The sequence below is a fragment of the Leptonychotes weddellii genome, chromosome 14 (assembly GCF_054177405.1).
Source record: "Leptonychotes weddellii isolate Sample4059 chromosome 14, ASM5417740v2, whole genome shotgun sequence".
NCBI lineage: Eukaryota > Metazoa > Chordata > Mammalia > Carnivora > Phocidae > Leptonychotes > Leptonychotes weddellii.
In genome coordinates, this window is record NC_138382.1 from 64,596,889 (window position 1) to 64,617,119 (window position 20,231).

At 43.6% G+C, this 20,231-nt stretch overlaps 1 protein-coding gene across 4 annotated transcripts in view; it reads right to left on the bottom strand.

Moving 5' to 3' along the window:
- Positions 1-269: 269 nt before the first annotated feature.
- The window catches only part of ASTN2 (astrotactin 2), an 837,042-nt gene continuing 817,080 nt past the window's right edge, over positions 270-20,231 (bottom strand). For all 4 annotated transcript variants that reach the window (XM_081803478.1, XM_081803479.1, XM_081803480.1 and 1 more), the window contains 2 exons: positions 2,286-2,386; positions 270-517 (listed from right to left, as the gene is read on the bottom strand). In XM_081803478.1, the coding sequence (XP_081659604.1) occupies positions 285-517; positions 2,286-2,386 (334 nt within the window). In that variant the 3' untranslated portion in view covers positions 270-284. The remainder of the gene's footprint in view (positions 518-2,285; positions 2,387-20,231) is intronic.

Sequence of the window (20,231 nt, forward strand, 5' to 3'; positions counted from 1 at the left end):
ATACCCTTCCATGATCCTGGTTAGGACACATCTCCTCCAGGAGTCCAAGGTTCTTGTCTCTAACACCAAAGATGGAAGGTAGGTGAGGGGAGTGATTGAGGGAAAGAGCGCTGATGTCTCTCTCTTTTCTGACATTCCAGGAGTCCAAGAAGCTAAAATTCTGAGATTCTATCATTCTCCCTGCCCATTTTCCATCTCTAACCCTGACATGACTAAGGTGGATGACACCCTTATTTATTTGAGAAAGCCCATTCTCAGCCTATGGAAGAAAGGGTCCAGTAAAATCAGATAGAAGCAAGACCACTCCACTCATACTCACACACCCCTTCATACCTGGGCCCCAGCTCATCCTCACTTCTCCAGACAAAGTCGCCAAACTTCTCATAGTGAGAGTTGTAGTGATGCTGGACTCGGAACAGCATTGAGGCTGAGACTTCCATCAGCGTGTTGTAGGCAGTCTGCTGCTCCTTGCCACTTGTGTACCCATTGTACAGATTGTAGATCTTGTCTGCTATCTCTGAAGGGGGAGAAGTGCAGGCACAGATCACTGGACAGCAGGAAAAAGTGAGGATGGAAACATGCCTTGCAGCAAGAAAGGCACATTCATGCTGGAATTCACATGTGCAGTATCCGAGGGCAGACAGACCTTAATTCCCTCCTGAACATCATTGACTAGGTGGGTTCAGTTTTCCTATCTATCAGCTGAAAATAATGAGGTCTATTTTGGAGATGTGCTGGGAGGACAAAATTAAACAGTGAATGTAAAGTACTCAACACAGGGCCTGGCACAAAGTTAGTGCTCATAATTTGCAAGCTTCATTATTAACATACATTTGGTACCCATGATTTAACATAAAATTCCAAACAAGTGTAGAGGCTTAAATCAACTGTCTTGGGCTCATCTCAACAGTCTATTTCTGTCTCCCCTCTGTAATATTTCCAACACAGTTCTGTGATCAGGTCTAATAGGTCTCCATTCAAAAGTCTTTCAAAGAAAAACCATGGTAATTCATGGCAATTTCTACTCCTTCAGTCATTCCTAGTAATTAATTGATGTAACTTAGAGTCATCATGGGTTGCTCCCTTGAATGGAAGGCCCATTCTTTCACCTGTGAAGACTCTAATCAAAATTTATGTACATCCCCAAGTCATTGCTAACAGCGACTGCCTCTAGAAGAATCTGGGAGACTCGAGTTTAGGATGGGAAGAGCGTTTACTTTGCAGTATTTCCACTCTGGTTTTTCTTTTTTTTAACTACATGCATGTGTTGTTTTAAAATAATAATAATGATGATGATTATGATGATAATAAATGACCAGGAAACCATCTCACATCCCCTCACCTCTGAGACGTGATAGCTCCTCAATAGGAGGACTATCTCCTCTTGTCTGATAAGACGCAAAGCATGTATTATTGAGCTTATTATTGAGCCATTTGTAGAAATGTCAGTCTCTCTCTCTCGAGAGAGAGAGAGAGAAAGAGACTAGAACGTGAATTCCTGAAAGGTGAAGAACATGTCTCTTCTGCATTGCTTGTACACCAGTGCTCTTAGAAAACATCTGCTCAACTTGAAGTGAACCATCAGGACTCACAATCTATCACCGCATTTTTGCCCGTCCTGATGTAGAAACTATATCTACAGGTTGGCTAAGAACTAAGTACATGGTGGATCTAATTGGTTGGTTCTATATATATATATTTTTTTTCAGGTACTTTGCCTGATGTTTATAACTTCATGGGCCAGGAGCAGCAGAAAGGTTTAATCCTGCATGCTACCTCTCATCAACAGTCACTGACTGTAGCTCTATGCTGAGGATTCTGAGGCCACCCCTGGGCTAGATGGAGATGCGTGCTATGATGAGCTAATGCTATCTACCATGGGCTTAGTGGTGGAGTGGTCTTCTACTGTCACTAATATGTCAGTTCTAGCATAGACTGAAGTGGAAAAAAGTGATTGGTCTCTAAAAAGCTTAGGCTAAGGGGCACGATATAGTCATGGGGCTCTAACTCTCTACCATTCCTTGCCTCTACCTCAGAACATAGACAAACGCTATGAAAGAGGAGCAAGTCTTTCAACTGGCTAAGATATTGCTGGTCCATCTCAATTTCCTTCATGGCTTTGATTAATTTAGCTCCATGTTCCTCCTGTCCCCTTAGTCCCTTCACTTTCTTCTCTCGGTGCCAAGAGGTGTATGAGGCAGGAAAGGGGTAGTGGTTAGTGACTGGGTGTAGAACTTAGAGGAAATACGGGAGTGACCTGGGAAGGGAAGAAATGGGTCACCTACCTTCTGCCTTGTTGTCATCCACCAGCGGACAGGCCGTTCTCAGGGTCACTGTGCTGAGCTCTGAGTGCCTCCCTCGTGTATCCACAGCATACAAAGTGAACCTGCAGCATAACAAGAAAACAGGGCACGGGGTTGTGACTTCAGAGAAGGCCCGGGAAGTTGTAAGGTGCAACACAAAATCATAGTAAAGGAGCAGTGGCCAAAACAATTCAGGGATGCTTAGGCTGCGAGAGAAAAGATTTGGAAAAAAAAAAACAGCAACAATAAAGCATTATTGGGCACCAATTGGCTGCCGGGCACTTTGCATTTACTCTCACTCTCTCTCTCTTTTTTTTTTCCCCCAAAGATAAAAATGTAGTGATCCAAAGGGGCATGTGCACCCCAATGTTTACTGCATTTCCTCTTATTTTACAAGTAGGCAAGCCTGGAAGGCAGGGATTATGATCATCTGCACTTCTCCAATAAGGAAACTGAGACTTTGATTTTGTATGTTTCCATGGTCTCACAATTACTTGGGGACAGAGCAGTCTGAACCCCAATGCTATCTGGCTTGGCTGGACATGCTCATTTACATGTTCTTTCATTCATCCATTTAATAAACACTTCCTGAGCATTAACTGTGTGCCAGGAGTTATTTTATTCATATACTGTATGAGTTATTTTATTCATATACTGTGATTGCATTTTACCAATAAGGACATTGGTTCCAAAGAGGTCAAGTAATTCACCTCTTATTACATATTAAGTAAGTAGCAACAGGGGACCAGAACTTAGGTCTGCCTCAATCCAAAGATTATACACTTAACCACACTGTCAAATCTAATTCCACCTTTTGTCTTTCATTAGCTGGCTTGGAGTGCTGGCCTATACCTAAAATATATGTCTTAAGAGGCCTAAACATGGGCTATGTTGGCCCCATCTTCAGAAGGAAACTAATCTATTCATCTGCTTGCTGGGGTTTTTGGCTTCTGCCTTTGGTAGAAGAACAACAGCACTGTGATGTGGGTGTTCTCTCCTCCTGCTGTATCTCAGCATTGTGAGTGGGGCTCAGTTCTAGTGCTTACTACATCCAGTACCGTTTTGGTCAAGAGAAGCAGGGGTGACAGAGGAAGGAGCCTGGTCTTGGAGATGGCCAGGCTTGGGTTCACGCTCTATTCTACTCCCTTTCTCTGTGACCTTGGTTGAGTCACTTCACTTCTCTGTGCTTACTTCATCTCTCTGCTTCAGGCATCTCTAAGTGCTACACAGGGGGACTTGTGATCAAAAAGCCTTGCAGAGGGGTTAGAAATAAGATCACAAAGAAAATCCAGGATGTGAGAATAAGCAAGTGGCAGAGTAGGGAGGTAAGGACAGTACTGGGTGTTACCACCCTCACAGCAACCCATCTAGAACGTGGTAGAGGCAAGATCCAAACCCTAGCCTGCAGCTCCCAGAGGGTGTATACTTCACGGCTTGAGTACAACAATCTCCTGGCATTTACCAGTACTGGGTATATATAGTAGGCACTCGGTAAATATCTGAGCACATCACATCTCATTTCTTAATCATTTCTACCTCAACAAAATGGGGATACTTCTAGAGATAATGCATGACTGTCTCAAAGATTACATAGAGTGATACGTGAGAAGTGGCTTGTAAGCTGCAGATTTTTATAAAGACCATGTAAACAGCACTTATTTGTACAAGAGTGCACATTAAAAAAAAAATGCTTTCTTGGAGAAGAGGAGATGCATTTCAACTGAGGGAAACATGGAAGGATGTAGTGAATGGAATATGTGAATTAGCCTCAAAACATGAGAAGTTGGAAAATTTTTTTAAACACTACTTTCCCATTGGCCACTTATGTTTTCATGGTACTTCTGCAATACATTTCCTCCACCAAGAGGGTGTAGGGTCACCTCTCTGCTTAGCCAAGCAGCAAGAATAACAGCATGCTGGGGAAGAAGCAGTCTTAGGCTTCTAAGTTATAAAACCTGGATAGAATCCTTGCTTTCCCCAACTGCTGGCTGAGTATTCTCTGGGCCTCAGCCTCTATAAGTAGGGTGAAATTCTCCATCTCTCACAAGTTTGGGACCAAGACTCAATGATACAACAATGGAGCAGGCCTGGCTCAATCTTTGCTCCCTAAAAGGTGGCTTCTATTTATGTTATTAGAGTAACCAAACGTGTCAGTGGAGTCTTTGGGATGGAGGAGGCCTCAGGCCACCCTGCCGGTGTGGGTGGAGGGGTGGAAAAAGAGGAAGATGTCAACCTCACAGGCTTGGGTCAAAAGTCACAAGGCCAAGCGCTTTCTGCCCGTCCCAGCTGTAATTGTAGAACTGTTCCAGAGACACATCTGAAAGCTGTTAGGGGACCAGGCAGGGCTTGGAGGGGCTTTTTGTGAGGGGAAGAAATTGGAGGCCCCTAATGTGGAGAAGCAGGAGGGGAGCAGAGACTGAGAAGCAGACACAGGGACACACCCATAGAGCAGAGTGAAAAGTGGGAACAGAGAGAGACTGAGAGAGGGCACAGGCAGACCTCGGTGTTCCTCAGGGGATTCAAGAAGGGTGCCAGCTACCTTCTGCTCAGTTCTTCCATCTTCTCTTTGCCCACTGAAGCAGGCTGAGATCCACTGGTAATTCGAACTAGAACCCCTGAGCCAGCACCAAACTCCATATCCTTATTTACAGGTAGGGAAATGGAGGCCCAGAGAGGAAAGATTCTTAAGAAGTTCAGAGTAGACACTGGCTTTTCTGACTCCTCCCCCAGTGCTCCTTCTATACACCACCCTGCTTATGGTACAACTGGCTGATTTAGGTCCCACTGCACCTATCGGATACTTTTATTACAAAAGAGGTGGCTCCAAGTATGTAGTGGGATGGGCTCTTTAGGAACCTGAAGCTCCAGGCTCAAACCCTTGCTATTTAATCTTCCTCCGACTTTGTTTTAGGGGAAAGAATACTGGCCAAGGTGTCTGAAACAAACAAAACAAACAAACAAACAGAAACACACGTAAGTACATAGAACAAAATGGTGGTTGTCAGAGGGATGGGGTGTAAGGGGATAAGCAAAATGGGTGATGGGAAGTAAGAGGTACAGCCTTCCAGTTATGAGTAGGTCGGGGTGGGGGGTGAAAGGTACAGCATAGGGAATATAGTCGATGGTATCATAATAGCCTTGCATGGCGACAGACAGTAGCTACACCTGTGGTGAGCACAGCACAATGTAGAAAGTTATTGAATCACTATGTCATACACCTAAAACTAATTTAATATAGTGCGTCAACTATGCTTCAATTAAAAAAAAAAACTGAGTTCATGTCCCAGGTTTTCCACAGATTGTGGCCTATGAGATCCTGGATGTCTAAAGCAATATGGCTTTAGTGTACTGCAATTTCAATGTGGGGGCAAGTGCCTTGGGATTGACTACACAAATGCAAAGTATTTTTCTGTTTCTTCATCACCCTCAGGACTAAATCCAAACTCCTTCCTATAGGCTCCCAGTGCAGCTCCTTGATCTTCACTCGTCAGACAGTACTGTATCACTGAACCTCAAATTAACATTGGCCACACACCCAGCCTGTTTTACCAGTCTGCTTCCTACTCTGTTTCATAGTAGAACCATATCCAACTGCTAATGGTTCCGGGACATGGATTCTACCTCTTGGCCTTTGCACATGCTACACCCTCTGTCTGGCTCATCCTTCCCCTTCTCCACTTGACCCTTCCCACCTTGTCCTTGGAGCATCAGTCAAACCTCGTCTCCTCTAGTAAACCTTTCTCCGCCCACGGTGCCCTGTGACCATACATACTGCATGCCTGGGTCAGTGCTCATATGCTTCTCTCTCGCCACTGTGAGTACGTATCTTCAGGATCAGAATCTGGCTCGGCCCGTCTCTATCCACCCACCTACATCTGGTGCTCAGACACCTAAATCACGCAATGCTCGGCAAGTACTTTCCAGAAGGAATGAAAGACTGAATGAATGATTCAATCAACTATGAAGAGTAGTTCCCTTGTCTGGAAATCCACTTCTCCATTTGTGAAATGAACAAAAGGGGATTTGCTTGAAGGGTCATTGTAAGAGATAGAGACAGAATGGCTAAAAGCATGAACCTGTAATCAGGCAATTTGGTTTTAAATTCTGGCTCCCCATTTATTGACTGTGTGAGGCCCTTTTACTCACCTGTAAAATAGGAAGTATGATATTAAAATCCACTGTATAGGGTCATTGTCGGAATAAAGAGAGGTGTGGGTAAGTGCTCCCTATGATGCCTGGCATGCACAAATACTCAATGAGAGACAGTTGCAGGTATTATTATCAATAGTATTGTTATTATGACACTGCACAAGGCTCTGACCCCTCCCCCACCCCCCACCCCCACCCCACTAGACATCCAGAAGTTGTCCTAGTGGAAATCAGAGGAGAGCGGGTGGAGAGGAAGCTGTTGTTGGTCCCATCCAAGACCCCCAGACCCCCTCGCAGCAGGGGTGAGAGAAGGAAACTGAGAAGTTAATTGGCGGTGAGAGCTTCTCACGGATCTGACAGGGGGTAAGAGCAGGGATAGAGCCCCAGAGGCCCACATCAGGCCCAGGTCCCCGAGAGTACAGGAGAATGTGTTTGAAGTCTCCAGACCAACGCCTGCTCTTCCCCAGCCGCCACATGATTTAGGCATTCTGGGGAGGCAAAAGTCTCCTCGCTAACTTGAAGGGAAACAGATGTTTCCAGGCCAGAGGCCCTGGTCTTGTAAAATGCTCCTTCCCCCCACACAGCTTTGGCAAACAACTTCCCGTTAGCTCAAACCCCCCACACACCCCCACCCCACTGCCCGACACCCCACCTACCATCGCTCCCCTCCCTGCCATTCCCATCACAATGCGGCAGTCAGCATGGTGGGAAAAACACGGAGTCCCAGCTCCAGCTCTACATCTCAACAGCTGGATGGCCAGGGACACCTATCTGCCCTTCTCTGGGTCTCTGTCTCCTCTCTCTGCAGTGAGAAAACTAAGCCAGTATCACCTCTAAGGATAGGCTAGATCTGACATGTTAGGGACTGAAGATTTTTTTTTTCCCCTGAAAGAGTTGGTATTATTCATTCCAGATCTTTCTCCATTGCAGTCTATGGCAAAGAGCATGGGATTGCATATCAAACTGCTCTGGCTTTGAATCTAACTAGACTCTATCAGCTACTGGGCAAATAGTGACTTAACCGTGGGCCTTAGTTTCCTTATCTATAAAATGGGACAAAGGTTCCATCTCATCAGGTTGTGAGAATTAAATCAGAATTCAATCCCCTCACCCACATTTTAGGTTTCTTATGAATGAAACTGGACGTCATACCTCTTCCCTTGGACTACTCAAAATGCACAGAACAGTTTGGACCCAGAGTAGGTGTGCAATGTTTTTAAGCAATTACTGGCAGGAAGACTAAAGATTATTGGCAGGCAGTCCAAAGTCTCAGGTTCTTAATCCGGCTCCGCTCTAGTAGCAGAAACAGCATTCTCATTTTCGTGATCAAAATAAAGCAGGGTGTGTCATGGTTAGAGCAGATTTTGGAGCCTGACTACTTGAATTCAAATGTTGGTTGTACAACCTACTCTTTTTGACCTTGCGCAAGTTAATTAACGTCTCTGTTCTTTAGTGTATCTTGTCTTTAAAATGTGGGTGATAATAAAAATAAAACAAAATAAAGTGTGGGTGATAATATTACCTCCTTCAAAGGGACGTTGAAGGAATAAAGTACTGCCTGGCACACGGTAAGTGCTAAGTAATCATTCATCACTATTTGATGTGTGTGTTTAAATTATTAATCTCTTCTATAATGGTTTTAAAAGTGAGCCCCCTCCCCCCAATTCTTTAGCATCGCTCTCATTGAGATGTGGGGGTTCTATGTCCTTTCACCTTGAATGCTGGTGGCTTCAGGAATGTTTTGACTAATAGAGCATGGCAGAAGGGATGCTGTGCAACTTTTGATTCTGGATCGTAAAAGGCTATGCAACTTCTACCTTGCTCGCTGAAACATACTCGCTCGGAACCCTGAGCCTCCATGCAAGACCTCCAGCTATGCCGAGGCCACCCTGCGGTAAGCAAGCCAGGCCACAGGGAGGGAGAGGCTACAGCAGGCACATCAGCAGTCCTGGTGTTCAGGTCATCCAAGCCCAGGCCCCCGCTGGGTAAGTAAAAGAACCTTCAGGTAATTTCAGCCCAAGCAGTCAGGTCATTCATCCCGCAGTCGACGCTCCAGACTTCATGAAGTAAAGACAGCCAAGTCCGCTGTACCCTGTCTCGGTGCCTGACCCACAGAATCCATTAGCGTAATCAAATAGTTTGTTTTAAGCCACTCAATTTGGGGGTCATTTATTACGTCATCAACAGTAACTCTAACAACTTCCAAGCATCTCCAGCCAGGGTCAGCAAACCACGGCCCATGGCCAAATCTGGCCTGCCGCATGTTTCTGTAAATAAGGTTTAATGGAGCTCAGCCACACTCATTTTCTTAAAACCTATTTTCTGTGGATGCTTTCACACTACAGTGGTACAGCTGAGTAGCTGCAACAGAGACCATATGACCCAGAGAGCCTAAAATATTTACTATCTGGACCTCTAGAGAGGAGTTTGCAGACCCCTGAGCTAAAGTTTTGCCAGCGCTTCACATAAAATCGTTTGTGTACATTATTTCATTTGATCCCAGGGTTAGAAATCATTCCTGTCTTTCAGATGGCTCAGTGAGTTCAGGTGACCTACCCAAGGTCACACAGCTCTCCTGAGCCCAGGTCTCATGTCACAACTGCTTGCTGAAGATCTGGACTCCAATTTGGGTTCTGCCACTGAGTAGGCAGCATGGCCCTGGGCAAGTTCCACTGTGCTCTGCTCTCAGTTTCCCAACCTGTGAAATGAGGGTACTGGTGCAGACTGGCTGACGGAATTAAGATGCCCAAAGTTTTCCCCAGCGGGGTGCTGGCCATCGGGACTATCAAAGTAAGACCTTAGAAGGAACAGGGAGGGGCTCCTGTGGGTCCCTGCTCTGTTCTATGGGCAGCCCACCTACTCCCCAGCACCAAAACCAACCTTTTTATCTCCCAACTTGGGCGGAAACTCGTGCTCTCTGCCAACATAAATATTTAATTCCAGTGTCCAGCATGGAGAGACCACCATGGTACTAAGGACTCCAATCCTGGTTTCTACTTTCAAAACAACCCGGTCTGAGGCATGATTGGGAGGGTGCACCTGGGACAAAGGTGAGGCAGTCTCTGGCTGGACTCCAAACATCAGCTCCCTCCACTTGCCCTCCCTTCAACTCCTCTGGCTGCATGAGCTAACAGATAAAGAATCAGGGGAGTGGGGGAAGGCAGCAGAGAGAGCTCTGGGGGGAAGGCCAAATCTGGAACCAGCGTTGGTGCTAAGCTCAGGCAGAGGCAACAACCTAGAATAAGTACCAGACACCCACTGCTCTGCCTGTCAAAGCCCCCCAGATTCACTGGTATATGAACGTTACTGTAAATGTCATAGTGCCAACACCACTGGGACTCAGAAATGAATGATTACAGTAATGACATTTAAAATGAAATAAATAGAAATGGACTTAAAATTAAAGTGTGTCGAGCATATCTCCAATATCCGACCGAGGAATGAATGGTTGTCACAGCTGCTCCTTCCACCATGCGCCTGGCAGCAGTGGGACACCTACTAGGTGCCCAGCACTCTGCTAACTGGACAGAAACACTTAAGAAGTAGAGTGTGGTCCTTGCTTTCCAGGAGCTCACAGAAGAGCAGGAAGATGGGGTCAAGTGAACAAGAAATGGAATGCAGGGCTAGGGGTACTTTAATAAAAATTTATTCTTGTCTTTACGTTTCCTTCAGGTGTGTTCTTTCTTCCTTCTTTAAAACAATGGACTAAGCTTTGGATATGCATTCAAGGACTATCTGGACCCCTTGTCAGCTGCAACCTACAGGGAATGCCAACCACCTACGAAAATCCCATTTTCTCCTACCAAGAAAAAAACACAAAAGCGTGACAATCCTTACACTTCCCACCCTGAAAGCCTTAGAGGAGTGAACATGCCAAAGGATTTTAACATACAAAACTAGGTAAATGGTCCATTTGAGCTCATTCATTGACCTATCAAGTATAATAGGCGACCTTGACCTCTCTTGAAAGGGAAATTCAGGTTGGCACTGGTCTTGCCTTTAGCAGTAGTTCTTGTCCCTCTTCCTTCTCTTCTTCTTGTCTGTCCCTCCCCTTCCCCTCCTCTTTTTTCAGTGAGTGACCTACATGGTAACACACTGTTAGACTGACCATTGCTCTTAGTTGGAAGATGTTCATCTTTTAACAGGTTGTTTTAGGGCGAAGCAGACACAGACTAATTTTCTGGTTTCAAATCAAGGAATGAATTAAGCATGGAATGCCTTATTACTCCCTTTCAATTTGTATTCCTGGGATCTTTAAAGCAAACTGTGGCCTTTTTCTTCTAAATCTTTATTATATACTGGACAGCCTAATACCCAGATAAAATCAATTTTTAAATGACTCCAGTTACAGGAATTTTTTTGCAGGAAAATGTAACTTATAAGTATGTTGCATTGAGAGACAGAGGGCATGATTTGGAGGTTTAACCTTGTCTTTAACTAACTATGTGGCCTTTTTCAGATTATTTGACCTCTCTGTAGCTTGGATACTATTGATAACCCCACAGGGAGGCCGTGAAGACCAAATGTTCATTATGGATGTGAAAGTGCCCCTTAGAGATCCCACACACAGTTCCTGGGCACTCACTCTGTATCAGACACTGTGTTGGGGGCTTTTACACAGCTGTCTTCTGTTCTCTTTAAATCTGCCTAAGGGGTGTGTATTATTAAATCCATTTTACAAGGAGGCAGATGAGCCATGGAAATTTGAATTGACTTTTCTGAGGCTGCACAGATAGTTCAGCCAGGCCCCAGCACAGGTCTCTCAACTCAAAGTTCAGTGCTATTTCCAAATACATGGAATTGGTAGGTATTCATTGGTCCCAACTGGGTCTTGAGTCACAGTTTGGAGGAGGTTAGAGTTAGGAGGATGAACTCCATCTTTCCAACTTTTGATAAGGAAGAGCTCTTAGTACAGCAACACCAACACCCGTCATCCCCTGTCAACACTGATATTAGTCCTCTTCCCATGTCTGACCCTGAAGTCTTTCTCTTCTTCCTTGGTGTCTTTTGAAAATGCATTTTGCCAAAGTCAAGCTCAGAGGAGAGGAGGTCAAGCAGAGGTCCCCAACTTGGATTTACTCTTGGACATTAAGTCAGGAAACATTATGGGCAGGATGGTTCTTAACTACTTCAAGTTGAGCTCAGTCTCCACCTGATGTGTGAGCAGTGTTTTCCCACAGGTTGGAGGAATGGGTGTGGGTAGAAGGACCAAGCTCTGCACTTGGGAGTCTGAAGGAACTCCTGCAAATTAAAACCACAATGAAATATCACCTCACATCAGTCAGAATGGCTAGTATCAAAAAGACATGGAATAACAAGTGCTGATGAGGGGGATGTGGAGCAAAAGGAACCCTTGTGCACTGTTGATGGGAATGCCAACTTGTGCAGGCACTGCGGAAAACAGTACAGAAGTTCCTCAAAAAATTAAAAATAGAACTACCATATGATCCAGTAATTGCATTTCTGAATATCTACCCAAGGAAATGAAAACATAATATGAAAGGCTATATGTAACCCTATGTTTATTGCAGCATTATTTACAATAACCAAGACATGGAAGCAAGCTAAGTGACCCCTGATAATGAATGGACAAAGATGTGGTGTGTGTGTATGTATATATATATATATATATATATATATATATATATATATGGAATATTACTCGGCGAAGAACAAAATCTTGCCATTTGTGACAACGTGGATGAACCTAGAGGATATTATGCTAAGCAAAATAAGTCTGACAGAGAAAGGCAAAAACAAAACCAACCAACCAACCAACCAATATACAAAAATCAATTATATTTTTACATTTATAATAGCATTTATAATAGCAACAGCAAAAAAGTAAAACAGGAGTACAGTTGTTAACAAAAGGCATGCAAGAATTATACACTGAAAACTACAAAACATCATAGAAAGAAATAAAAGAAGACCTAAATAAATGGAAAGGTATGTTGTGTTCATGTTCATGGATTTGGAAGATTTAACATTATTACAATGGAAATACTCCCAAATTTGTACCAGATTCAACACAATCTCCATCAAAATCCCAGCTGATTTTTTGCAGAAAATGACCAGCTACTCCTAAAATTCATATGGAAACGAATGGTAGGGAAATGTAAGGTACCCAGAATAGCCAAAATAATCCTGAAAAAGAAACAAAGCTGGAAGAGTCCCACATCCCCACTTCAAAATTTACTACAAAATTACAGTAATCAAGACTGTCTGGTACTAGTATAAAAATAGATACAGATCAATGGAGTAAAATTGAGAGTCCAGAAATAAACTCATATATTTATGGTCAATTGATTTTCAACAGGAGTGAAAGAGTGAGTCATCTTTAACAATAGCCTCTTCAGCTAATGATGCTGGGATAATTGGATAGCCACATGCAAAGGAATGGAATTGGACCCCTATCTCACACCATAAATATGTATGTGTGTGTATATATATATATATAATATTTTTACATATTAAAAAAATATATATATATGTATAAAACCTCAAAATGGATCAAAGGCCTAAACATAAAAGCAAAAACTAAAAGACTCTTAGAAAAAAATAATGGAGCAAATCTTCAGGACCTTAGAGAGGATGATGATTTCTTAGCTATGACTCCCAAAGTACAACAAAGGAAAAAAAAAAAAGATAAATTGGATTTCATTAAAATTAAAACCTTTTGTGTTCTAAAGGATGATATTAAGAAAATGAAAAGATAACCCACAAAACAGGAGAAAATATTTGTAAATCATATAACTGATACAAGACTAATATTTAGAATATATAAAGAAGCATTGCAGTTCAACAATGAAAAGACAAATAGCACAATTAAAAAAATGGACAAAAAATTTAAATAATTTTTTCTCAGAGAAGATAAACAAATAACCAAAAACACATGAAAATATGCTCACATCATTAATCATTAGGGAAATGCAAATCAAAGCCATAATGGGACACTGCCTCTTACCCATGAAGATGGCTATAACAAAAAAGACAAAAAATAACAAGTGGTTGGCAAAGATGGGAGAAATTGGAATCCTCACACATTGCTGATGGGAATACAAAATAGTGCAGTCATACCAGAAAACATCTTGGCAGTTCCTCTCAAGGTTAAACATAGAGTTAACATATGACCTAGCAATTCTATTCCTAGGTATATACCCAAGAGAACTGAAAACATATGTCCATAAAAAAACAAATTTTCATGGCTGCATTATTCTTAACAGCCCAAAAGTGGAAAACAACTCAAATGTCCATCAACTGATGAATATACAAAATATCCCACAACTGAATATTATTCGACCATAAAAACAAATGAAGTCCTTATTCACACTACAGTATCACTGAACCTTGAAAACATTATGCGAAGCAAAATAATTCAGACAGAAAAGCCATATATTGTATGATTCCATTTCTATGAAATGTCCTCAGTAGGCAAATTCCTAGAGACAGAAAGTAGATTAGTGGTGGCCAGGACTGGGAGGAGGGGGCAATGGGAGTGACTGCTAATGGATATGGAGTTTCTTTTCCAACTGATTAAAATGTTCTGGAATTAGTTGTGATGATCGTGCAACTTTCTGAATATCCTAAAATTCACTGAATTGTATATTTTAAAAAGGGTGAATTTCATGGTATGTGAATTAGATTTTAAAAAAAAATAAGAAAGCTCTATAAACAAACAAACAAAACCAATGGTGTCAATCTAGAAGAAGCCTGCATCCATAAAGGTGGCCATGGCAAGGATTTGGAGTCTGTGCTTCTATTATCTGTAGGTTTCTGGTCTCTGAGTTTGGGCAAGCACCCCAACAGATATTAACAATTCAATCCATAGAGTTAGTTTTTAATGATCGTCATCTGCATTTCCTATGTCTCTGATAAACAAAATAACTACTTTCAATCCAACGCAGCTTCACCTTGAACCTCCCTCTCAATGAGGTTCCTTTTTAAATTTCAACTACATCCAAACTGCTCTATCTAGAAGTATATGAGAATACCACTTACCCAGCTCTATTTTTTTTTCTTCATAATATTTACAATCTTGTAATATAAAATTTCCTTGTTTGTTATATTTATTGATTTTGTCACTCCCACTTGAATATAAAATTCACAAAAACAAGGATTTAGTCTGTTTTATTCACTGCTATATCCCCAGTGCCAAAAACAGAGTTAGGTCACCTGGTAGGCCTTCAATAAAGGTTTACTGAATATATGATGTGCACGTATGAATATATATAAGTATCCGTGTGTGTGTGTGTGTGTGTGAGAGAGAGAGAGAGAGAGACAGAGAGTAGAATGTGAGACATTGCATATGCATTGCTCAGGGTAAGGATGGATCCTTTCTCCTATACCCAGCATTGGAAAGGTAGGGGAAGGAGGAGGTGGAGAAAGGGATTACAGTTTTTAGAAACTCAAAGACTTAGGAAGGCTAGTCCCTTTGTGGCTATTTAAACAGCTGTTTGCTCACTGTACAGTATTTCTAGAGACCTATGTGTACCCAGGTGCCTTGGCTGTAGCTATGATAAAAGCAGGTGCAGCTCAGCAACCCTATGCACCAGTGGACACTATGTAAAAGGAGATTAAAAAGAAATAAAAAGTCGTAGTCCATGCCCATCAAGGGGCTCCCAATTTACTTGACACACACACATCTCATATATACATATCATCTTTGCCAATCATTGACTATATATTATCTAATTTACTCCTTATAATTTCTTAAGTAGATTGTATTATCTATATTTATTTATGTTTACAGATGAAGAAACAAAATCTCAGGGATAAAATGAGATGCCTGAGTCACACTGGGAGTATGTTCCACATCAGGGTCCAAACCCAGAGCTGATCTACCCCAAGTCTGCATTCTTTGTATTACACAGTATGCCCACCATGTAACAACACTTTAGCCTTAATCCAAAAGGCACTTATAATCCTACTTGAACAGATAAAACATGCCCCCACGAACCACTGATGAACAAGACCGGACAGAAAGTTAGGCACCAATAGAACTAGTCAGAGAAGGCGTAAGGGGTTTGGCAAAGTCCTCCCTTAGGGAACAGATGAGAGCTATTCCCTTCAGTTTGGGAAGGCCAAGCAACAGAGGGTGAAGTTAAGTGGTGAGAACAGCATGGCTTAAAGATCAGTTAAGATCAGTTCTCCAAGCCAGGCTGCCAAGAATCAGGTCAAAGATGACGAAAGCACACTAGCCTTGGACGTGTAGTATCTCAGCAGAACTCCCAGCAGAGGTGGCAAGCAGAAGAATTGGAAGTGGCTGCCCAGAAAGCCCCAAGGGAAGCCTCGCCTATGTCAGCCCTGAGTTCCACAGAGCACTCAAAGCATCGTCACAGGCTGAGACGATGCTTTAGCACTAGGACATAGCCTTGTCAAGTGGCTTATCCACTCCTTTTGCTTAACTGAGGCTCAGAGAGGGCAATCAGCTTGTTCTAGGTCACACAGTAAGTTCAAAGCAAATCCAAGATCTGAACCCAGACTCCCTGCCTCCGAGGCAGGACACTGTATGGACACTTGGCAGAGTGAGAGGATTCACAGTGAAAACTGAGAACAAGGCTGAGAGCAGGGTGCCCTTCCCCAAAGGTGTCCTCCTGCCTCCATTCTAATTAGCATGACTTGCCAGCGGGGTCCCCACACAGCCTTCATGCTGGACAGTTTTTGCTCTCTTTTGATTTTATTTTTTCCCCCTCTCACTCCGTTGATGCTTGCCCTCTGGGCCACACTGAGCTGTTCTCTGCTTGCCCATACGGCCCAACTTACCACTTCTTCCCAGCAGCCATGACGGCTGGTAAGTTAAGTGTCAAGGACTGTAGGTACTACATGACTGATCTCTATTTTCCCGAGAAAGGGATTCTGCAAAGAATGTGCTTCAATCTCCCCTACGTGAAGACTGCAGTACCAGGCTCAGGGTGGCATGGTTCCTCTGGAGGGATGTGTGCCCCAGATACAGCAGAGGATAGGTCTGCGTTCAAACCCAGGACTGTCTGCCTCCACCACCAGGGCTGCACACTCCCCAGCAGGATGTCCCTCTTTGTTCTACCCAGCAGGTCTGATCACTGCTGGGAACTCAGGCAACCTCACAGAGCCTCTGTTCAGTATCTCAGAATCCCAGCCACCATCCGACTCCCTTTGCCCCGTAAAGATAAGCCTCTTTGGTTGACTGGACACATCGGCCTTAGAAACCTTGAGCTACCAGAATAAGGGCAACGGGCTGGCTGGGCATGGTGGGGGCATCCAGGCCTGATAAGACCTCGCCACGGCTGGACAAGCGCTCAGAGACGTAAGGCTTTGCGTAAGCACCAGATTAGAAGGATACATTATTAAAATATTTATTTTCTTATAGGTATTGACATAAAAGGGGGGGGAAGGTTCCCAGGAGAGATAAGACCCAGTGAGACCTTCTGTGCCTTGGTTTTGGATATATGATTGTTACAGAAATTAATATGATTAATAAATAAGAAATAACAAAAACTGTGTCAGCTGGAAGAAGGTGCACTTTCAATTTACTAACAGAGGAAACTAGGGATGCCAGTGGAAATTAAAGAGCAAAAAAAGCAAGCAAACAAATGAACATAAACTCACTTTGTTCTGTGAACTAGGATGATACAGACTCAGGACGGTGGTTGTATCTTAAGAGAGAAGGGGAAGCAGAATCAGGCTGATGACGGGGAAAGGGTAATTGTCAAGTATATCTTTAATTTTAATGTCTTTTAGGATAAATGAAAGAGCTCTGAAGCAAGCGTGACAGGGCCCTGGCAGGTATTAAATCCTGTATGGTGGGCACACGGTAGCTTATGGTACCGTCTCCATACTTTCTGCATTTTATTTTCATTTTCATGATTAAAGCAAACAAATGAACACATCCCTGACACCTATCAATTTACACTTTGCCAAGCTTATTCCACAAAGAACCTTGAGAGCAAGACAAAGCAGGGTTCATTGCCCACATTTTACATTCAGAGAATTTGATATTTGCAGAGAGGGTGGGGAGGGGACGTTTTCATCAAGGACAGACACACAGTGGCAGAGTGATGGAGCCGGCATTAATTCAACTCCTGGTGGAGGGCTCCTTGGACTACGTTCACCTTGACATGGAAGACACAACTGCTCCTACTTGCAGAAAAATCTCTACAAGGCTTGGGTTGGCCCAAGAACAAAGAGGGCACCAAGACACTTCTGGGCTCCAGCTTCTCTGCCAGTCTACCCACCTTCACATCACTCTGCTCTCCAACAATGAACTTTTTTTTTTTTTAAAGATTTTATTTATTTGACAGGGAGAGAGAGACAGACAGAGAGACAGAGAGCATAAGCAGGGGGAGAGGCAGAGGGAGAAGGAGAAGCAGGATCCTCGCTGAGCAGGGAGCCCGATGCGGGGCTCGATCCCAGGACCCCAGGATCATGACCTGAGCCGCAGGCAGACGTTTAACCAGCTAAGCCACCCAGGCGCCCCTCCAACAATGAACCTTGACGTCACTGGTCCAGTAAATGTTTCCTAACGCCGAGACAGAAGGCTGGGACTCCTAGGCAGTTCTCTGCAGCAACCTGCTTCGTAATCACACCAGCCCATTCTCTCTGTGAACTTTCTTGCCTATTTCCTCTTTGTGAGTTGGGATGCTGCCCGAGTGGGGTTTTCCAACTTCCCACCTCCCTCAGATAGAACACAGACTACGAAGTAACACTGTGCAAGTGCAACACGGTGGTTAAGGATCCAGGATGCTGGCATCAGAGAGACCTATACATGGACCCTGTTCTGTGCTTCACCCCTGTGAACCTCCATTTCCTCGACTGTATAAAGGGGATAATAAAACTCTAAGGACAACAGTTTTTTTGTTTTCAGTTTTGTTTCCCTTACCTAGCATTTCTTACTCCTATTTCTGGAAGCATGGTGTCTGTGTCCACTTAAGCACAATTTTTCTACCTCTTACTGTGATTTGGATGGGACCATCCATTTCATGTCCCTGACTCCTACCACAGAAATGGTGACATAACCCAAGCAAAACAACCACAGTCCTTTCCTGGGGATGGACAGGGATGTAGGAAAGGGGTATGGCTCTCTCTTTCTAAGATCCTAGGCATGAAGGACCATCAAAGCCTGTATATAGCTGCCAGGGTCCACCTCCAAACCCGCATGAGGAAAACCCAACTCAAAATGCAGCCCACACACAGCAAAGTTGACACAGAGAAATTGTCCGCATCATATCACCTGCACTCTTGGATTCTGCTGGGTCTGAAGTCAGCACACTTGTTGAATTTCCCAGTTACATAAGTGAACACATTCCATTTTTCCCATAATCGCTTTTGAGTCTCTGTTATTTGCATTCGCAAGTCCAGGTTCTCATATATCCTTCTGAAATATCCTTTAGAAAGTTATTGTGAAGATTAAGCAAGTTACTGTTTAATCACACACTTAATATAGTATCTGGTGCATTTCTAAATGTCCAAGCAGTGGTGGTGGTGGTGGGAAGATAACTGTTATCATTAATAGAACTGTAGTGGACCCCTGTCCCAGAAGGAGGACTGCCCTTCTGCTTGGCTCTCCAGCTCGGCTTAGTGACCAGCAAATAAAACCTCTGCCACAGCCTGGTCATGTGACCTTGGCCAGCTCTCTCTCCACCTGGCCCAGAACCAAACTTCCAGGCTCTGGGAAAGACCCATACCTGTTTTGATGGAGCCAATTGCTTCTTCTTCTGAGTGTCTTAGTACCTAGGACATGAAGCCATGAATGACACTGTCCTCATCTATCCTTTACTTGTTGTCATCCCCACTGGTATGTGAGCTCTCTGGGGGAAAGAAACCGTATCTCATTCTTCTTTAAACCCCATGAGCCCCTCATATGGTAGTTGCACCACTAAAGAATTTTGTGCTGTTTCATAAACAGATGAGAACCAAGTATTCTTAAAAATTAGAAAGGGAATAATGGGGACTTTTGCCAACTCACAGAAGCTCACTTATTTTTTATCTTCCAGAGGACACTTACAGTCCACAGTATGTGCTTGGAAAAATGCCTTCTGGTTACCAACAGTACTGCTCTACCTGGGGCCAGCCTAGGAGGCAAGGAAGTGAAGTAGAGTTCTTACCAATAAGCATCACACAGGACAAATCTGTGCATGCTGATGAGTTGTTTCTGGCTCATCCCTCACCCTGTCTCAGTCCCATTCATTGGACACTGTAGATTTCATCCACCCTCCTTTATTCCAATTCTGGAACTCACTGCCTCCATTCGGGCCTTGGGAATAGCTTCCTTATTTGCTTCCTACAGTTCTCTCCCACTTCCAACCTACTGCCAGTAGATCAGCCAGTGTGAACTTTCTAAAGTGCAAATCTGACAATGGCTACTGAGCAGCTGGTTTAAAACCTTAATGACTCCCTTAAGATAAAGTCCACACTTCTTAGCCTAGAAATAGAGTCCCTTTAGGATTTGACCCCTATCAATCTCTTCAGCCTCATCAACCAAACTTGTCCCTCTGCCTCATGATAACTTGAATAGGGTTTGTAAATTGCTACATTGCCTTGCTCTTCAATAACTTTGCACCTATGACTCTCTCTCCGTGGAAAATCATTCTCCCTTCTCTCCCTATCTGCATCTTACTGATCTTGTTTGTCCTTTAAAACTCCACTAAAATGTCACTCTTCCTGGCCAGCTTTCACTGGACTGAGGGGCACTCTCTCGTCTGAGCGCTCATATCATGGGCCACATTTTCTCATGAGCTCCATGGTAGCAGGGACATTGTTCATCTCTGGGTCCCCAGAATGTATTTCAGGGCCATACAGAGA